We start from the raw sequence: 5,932 nt of genomic DNA, 5'->3' as shown, positions 1-5,932 counted from the left end.
ACGTAAGAACAACGGTTTGCCAAGACAACTCATAGTAAAAAAAAACATAAACAACACCTTACAATTTGTGATTGTGATATAGTATAATAAAATATTTTAAATTTTAGAAAATAAAAAATCGCCATCATGATTTTAGCTCATTACAAAAAAAAATAATTGTTCAAGTTGAAAAAAGTCAACTAATTGACAAATAAAGCTCTTTTAATATTGTGTAAATTAGGATAAATTGTACCATTCGAATCAAACGATAATTTCCTTGTATCTAACACTCATACTGCAATTCCTTTATTCCCCTCAGATCGAAACGAATTTCTGAGATTTCATGCAATTTATCTGCTCTAATCGACACTGAATTATCAGTTGCTAATCACCGTTCCCGATCGTTACTCAGAAAAAAAAGGAGCAATCGCAATTGATCGACGCCGCTGGCGCACCTCTCCGCACTGTTGCTCCAAATCTCGCTATTTTGCGCCCTCGTCGCGCAGCTCCATAATCAACCGTCCGCTTCGGCTTCTTCCTTTGCTGCTATAAGTAAGCCCTACGACGCCGTCTCGTCGGAGATCTGCGCCACTTTGATGTCGAAAGCGCGGGTATACGCGGACGTTAACGTGCTGCGTCCCAGAGAATACTGGGATTACGAGAATCTCACTGTCCAGTGGGGGTAAGTAGTTAATTACATCAATTTGCGCCTAATTTATTAGTTATACCGCCGTAATTTTGTGTCAATGGGGATGATTTGTGATAAATGTTCAACTGTAAGGATTTTGAGCTAGAGTTGTTAATGGGAAGATTTTGAGCAAATTAATGTGTGGTAAATGCATTTTAAATCACGTTTTTCTTCAATTTCTTTTATTTCATTCAATTTGAATATATTTGTGTTTGCTCCGTGGTGAATTATTTGCCTAATATATATTCTAAGTTGAACACGAAAGAAGACTGTGGCTTCCGGGAACTTATCGAGTAAGTGCTCGTGTTCTTAAAATCTCCCGAGTATTAGATAACCAGTAACCATAATAGTATAACTCAGCTGTGAAGGTAATTTAATCAATACATGAGACCTTGAAAAGAATTTGAAGATCAATATTTTTCTAGATTTACACAGACTCACCCAAATGACTCGAAAGCTGGCTTATTAATTGAGTTGGGCTTCGTCATCAGTTTTCGAGAGCATTCTTTTTTTAGATTTACACGAACTCACTCAAATGATTCGCCCAAATTACTCTAAGGCATCTTATCAATTGAGTTGCACTTGTTTCTTAGTTATGAGATCATTCTTGAAAAAGAAAATCATGATAAGGTGTTATAATTCAACATAGATTATTTGTGTATTACATGGAAAAGGAAGAATGAATGTTTAATCCATTTGGGGGTGTAAACAATCTACAACCTGTTCTTATCTACGCCTGAAGAATTAATGGCCAATGTGGCTCTCTATAGAAGTTTCATATTTTTATTTTTGAAAGAAATTTCTTGTCGAACAATGGGACCTTGAGCACTTATTTATATGTTTAAACTCGTTTCCTATATGCTTCCAGAGACCAGGATGATTACGAGGTTGTTCGTAAAGTTGGTAGGGGAAAATACAGTGAAGTTTTTGAAGGCATAAATGTAAATAGCAATGAAAGGTGCATAATCAAGATTCTGAAGCCTGTTAAGAAGAAAAAGGTTTGTTTTTATCCTCTTAATAGGGGTCAGGTGAATTTTCACATATTCTCAATGAGTTGAAGCACTCTCATTTCATTTTTTTGTTCTTCATTGTCATTTCTGATGTTCTGGGTTATCTATCGAAGTGTTCTTCTTGGATGAGAAGTATAAAAAATTTCATGTAATTGGACCAATTACATATTTATGTCTCGTGATTCAGTGTTGTGTCTCTAATGTTTTATTTTAAACTTCTGTGCAGATTAAAAGAGAGATCAAAATTCTGCAGAACCTATGTGGGGGACCCAATGTTGTCAAACTCCTTGACATTGTTAGAGATCAGCACTCTAAAACTCCAAGCTTGATATTCGAATTCGTTAATAGCACAGATTTCAAAGTTCTGTACCCCACATTAACCGATTATGACATACGCTACTACATATACGAGCTTCTCAAGGTGAGGATATGCTTCAGTGTCATATTCATGCAAATTCAATTTCCTACGAAATCTTATAGTATATCATACTTTTGTCCTTTCAGTTAGTGGCTACATATTTTCATGAAAATATGCTTATCATAAACTTCTGATGCTAAGAAAGACTATACCATAGAAACCCTATCATCGGTTGGCTTTATTTATCATATATGGAGGGTGCTTGTACATGCGCCAGGTGGCTTTTGGTTGACTGAACTTTTTCAAATTTATCATAATTTTTATGCTAGGGATTTATCTTGTAGTATATCAGTTTATATACCATTTCCACCACATGACCGCCACTTTCTCCATTTACAATGCATTTACTCCATCCGTTCACTATAAGTTATCACTTTGGGTTCGGCATGGGTTTTAATAAATGTATGGTAAAAGTGTGTTTAGTGGAGAAAGGGACCATCATATGTGAGTGGGGGGAGGAACCAAAAAGGAAAGTGATATATTAATCATTACTTAGTCCTAACACTGCCCTTGATGTGAGATTTTTTCTTCACTCACAAATCACAATACACCAATCATTTAATTTAAACTTGTGTCGCGACCTATTTGGCCTACTTTTGAGGATGAAGGGAGTATTTAAAGACCTAAAGAAACTTGTGGCCCAACGAAATATATCTTGGAGCCCACACAAAATCCCAATCCGTCATTTTATTACAGCCCTCAATAACTTAGCCCTAAATAATAAATTACAGAAATAAAAGATAACTATAACTAAATAATGATCTATATCACTTGTACTGTTTGATAATATTTCAAAACTATTGTCATTGATTACTGTGTAGGCACTGGATTACTGTCACTCCCAGGGAATAATGCACAGAGATGTTAAGCCTCATAATGTGATGATAGACCATGAATTGCGAAAGCTTCGCTTGATTGACTGGGGTCTTGCAGAATTTTACCACCCTGGCAAAGAGTATAATGTTCGTGTTGCTTCAAGGTACATTGTGGCTATTTGCTTAAGGGCAATTGCTGGTGAATTTTTTTCCTTTATATATCTTCTTCTTCTTCTTCTTCTTGTTTCTTGACTAGATTTGTTGAGTTACTATTTTCATCATTCCTTTTGATTATCTTTAGTAGTATGATATTTTTGCCTCTGATGCTCTGACATTACATTTCCAGAAACATACTCATGCCATTAGGATACATATGGATACAATATCCTTCCTGAATTTTCTTCCCTAAAGGTTGTTCCGGTTGGACTTGTGTTGGTGAGAAAAAACATAGGAATGGGAGAATATAAGTAGAACTATTTAGCTCATTTATAGTTAGGGTTATATTAAAAACTTGTTTTTTTGTAAAATTATGAATCTTGCAGCTAACCTATAGAGTATAGAGTAATAGAGACATTTAACATATAAGGTAACTGCACTTTCATGGTCTTGTAATTGTGTCCCGTATGATTCGAACTTTGAACCCAGGATCACGAAAGTGCATATACTTTATAGGTTAAGTACAGTTACTTTATATATTTAGTGCATATACAAACTTATGCGTATTTGTATATGTTGGATGCCATCACATGCTTATTTTCATTTTTATTCACTTTCAGTCGTATCAAATCTATAATAATTTTGGAGTCACGAATACTTATTTCGATCAGATACCCTACCTGCCTAGCTGGCCCTATCTTTGATTTTTAAATTTTCTATGGAAACCAATATAAATGACTTAATCTCTGTATTTTCTATTGGCCTAAATTGATTTTTGTATGTTGTTAGCATAGAGCCGTGCGGGCATGTGTTCAGTTTTGGTCTAAGCATTTCCCATTTATTTTTATTCGATTTTGGTGGATCCAATCTCCAATTAGGTATTGCTGCCTGCTACTTAGTTAGTATATCAGTGTGTGGATTATGGGAAGGATTACGCTCTTGATTTCAATTTTCTTGAGAATATTAGATTTCAGAGTTTGTAATATCAGACTATGGATTATCGGAAGGATTACGTTCTTCATTTCAATTTTGCTTGTTAATAGTAGATTTCTGAGGTTGTATATGTTTCTGGGATGAAACTCAGAAACTGTTAGCTGGTTGATATGATTATGTGAAATCTCTTCTATTGATTCAGATACTTCAAGGGTCCAGAACTACTCGTTGACTTGCAAGACTATGACTATTCCTTGGATATGTGGAGCCTGGGTTGCATGTTTGCCGGGATGGTTAGATAATTGAATGGGTCACTTTATCAGTCCCATCGATGTTTGTTCCTTAATTGTCCTTATCTTTTTTCATGTTGGTAATGCAGATTTTTCGGAAAGAACCTTTTTTCTATGGACATGATAACCAGGATCAACTTGTGAAAATCGCTAAGGTAAATACGTAGGCTTGCCCATTAAGACATTGTATGTAATTCAACTCCGATATATTTAAATACTCATGGGTTGTACTAATAGAGACACAAAGTAATATAGTGGCACAGCTGACAATCTCTTAAAGTTTGTGGATCTCCTATGCAACTCATCTGATTTGAGATTTTCTCCTCCAGGTCCTTGGGACTGATGAGTTAAATGCGTATCTACACAAGTACCGGTTGGAGCTTGATCCTCAATTAGAAGCTCTTGTTGGAAGGTATGCTATTTGCTAAATGAATCCAAATTTAACCTTTAACTCAACCTATCTATAGTAAAATATTTTAGATGAAAGCTGGTCTTTGGCTGTGACTTAACTAGATGCTTTCCATTTCTCAGGCATAGCAGGAAACCATGGTCGAAGTTTGTTAATTCAGATAATCAGCATCTTGTGTCACCAGAGGTCATACTTTGTTCTTTCATCCCTTCTTCAACCCTTTAAAATTATAAGCAAAATTACTTACACAAGTGAAATTCATAAATCAATTTCGTCTTTTTCCAAATTTAGAAATTTTGTGTTACTCTGACAGGCCATCGATTTCCTCGACAAACTCCTGCGATATGATCATCAAGATAGGCTCACAGCAAGAGAAGCTATGGTATGTTCTTCACTGCTTTGCTAACTTATACTAGTTGCAGAAAACGAAAATTAGGGCATACTTGGTATATTTACATGCAATTAAATTTTTGAAAAAATCTGACTTATTGACATTTGTTAAAAAGACTGAAAATGTGAGTTTAACTTATGTTTTGATTTCAAGATAAACTTTGTTGATGAAGCTATTAAATGTCTTTTTGGCCCCATCGTGAAATGTCCGGCTCCGTCACAGTGCTTGTTAACCTATCTTATGTCTTTGCATTGGTATGTTCTTTACCGAACTCTAATCCTGTGCTCGACTAATCTTATTCTAGGCTCATCCGTATTTCTCGCAAGTAAGGGCTGCAGAGAATAGCAGGAGCCGAACTCAATAGCTCAACCTCGTTGCCGCAAAACGCAGCATATCTTTGTGGCAATGTAAGGCAATGTAACAAATGCAGCCGTTGATACCCTTGTGATCTTATATTTTGATCATTTGTCAGTTACAAGAATTGTTTTATAACTAACTAGCTATCACAACATAACCCTCTTATTTGTCGGAGTTTTCCAGTTACTGTGTATTATGAGCATATTTTTGCAATATTACTTTATGTATCCATTAATTGTGAGTGGATGATTCCCTTTGATTGTTTTGCTTTACATTTGAGTGAAACCTCTCCCCTACCCATGTAGCCTGTGCCCTGTGGCATGGATTAGTTTTTTTTTAAATAGCATCAATAATGGTTTTTCAACTATTTCTATGATAATTCGAACCCTCGACTTATTTGTTGGATGGAAGCCAATCAAATCGACTACTGAAGTAATATATGTGCCCGTTGTAAACTTTAAGCTCAATTTGTGTTGGTGCGACAAT

The 5,932-nt window shown here is 35.4% G+C and overlaps 1 protein-coding gene across 1 annotated transcript; it reads left to right on the top strand.

Annotated features, from left to right (window-relative positions):
• Positions 1-240: 240 nt before the first annotated feature.
• On the top strand, positions 241-5,718 carry LOC121787704 (casein kinase II subunit alpha-2). The gene is made up of 10 exons (XM_042186522.1): positions 241-661; positions 1,536-1,665; positions 1,904-2,098; positions 2,917-3,074; positions 4,202-4,292; positions 4,379-4,444; positions 4,619-4,701; positions 4,821-4,884; positions 5,012-5,080; positions 5,394-5,718. Exons 1-10 carry the CDS (start codon positions 576-578, stop codon positions 5,451-5,453), a joined length of 1,002 nt encoding a protein of 333 aa, XP_042042456.1. The 5' UTR covers positions 241-575; the 3' UTR covers positions 5,454-5,718.
• The last annotated feature ends 214 nt before the right edge of the window (positions 5,719-5,932 follow it).

Source organism: Salvia splendens, chromosome 22 (assembly GCF_004379255.2).
Source record: "Salvia splendens isolate huo1 chromosome 22, SspV2, whole genome shotgun sequence".
NCBI classification, from domain to species: Eukaryota; Viridiplantae; Streptophyta; class Magnoliopsida; order Lamiales; family Lamiaceae; genus Salvia; species Salvia splendens.
Note: the sequence above shows the minus strand (reverse complement) of the source record. Positions and strands in the feature narration are given on the sequence as shown.

Excerpts from the sequence above, each read along its gene's own strand:
- LOC121787704 (XM_042186522.1), top strand. The coding sequence starts at position 576 with ATGTCGAAAGCGCGGGTATACGCGGACGTTAACGTGCTGCGTCCCAGA. Across the intron at positions 4,885-5,011 it reads AGCATCTTGTGTCACCAGAG|GCCATCGATTTCCTCGACAA; the intron begins GTCATACTTTGT and ends TTACTCTGACAG. Across the intron at positions 5,081-5,393 it reads TCACAGCAAGAGAAGCTATG|GCTCATCCGTATTTCTCGCA; the intron begins GTATGTTCTTCA and ends ATCTTATTCTAG.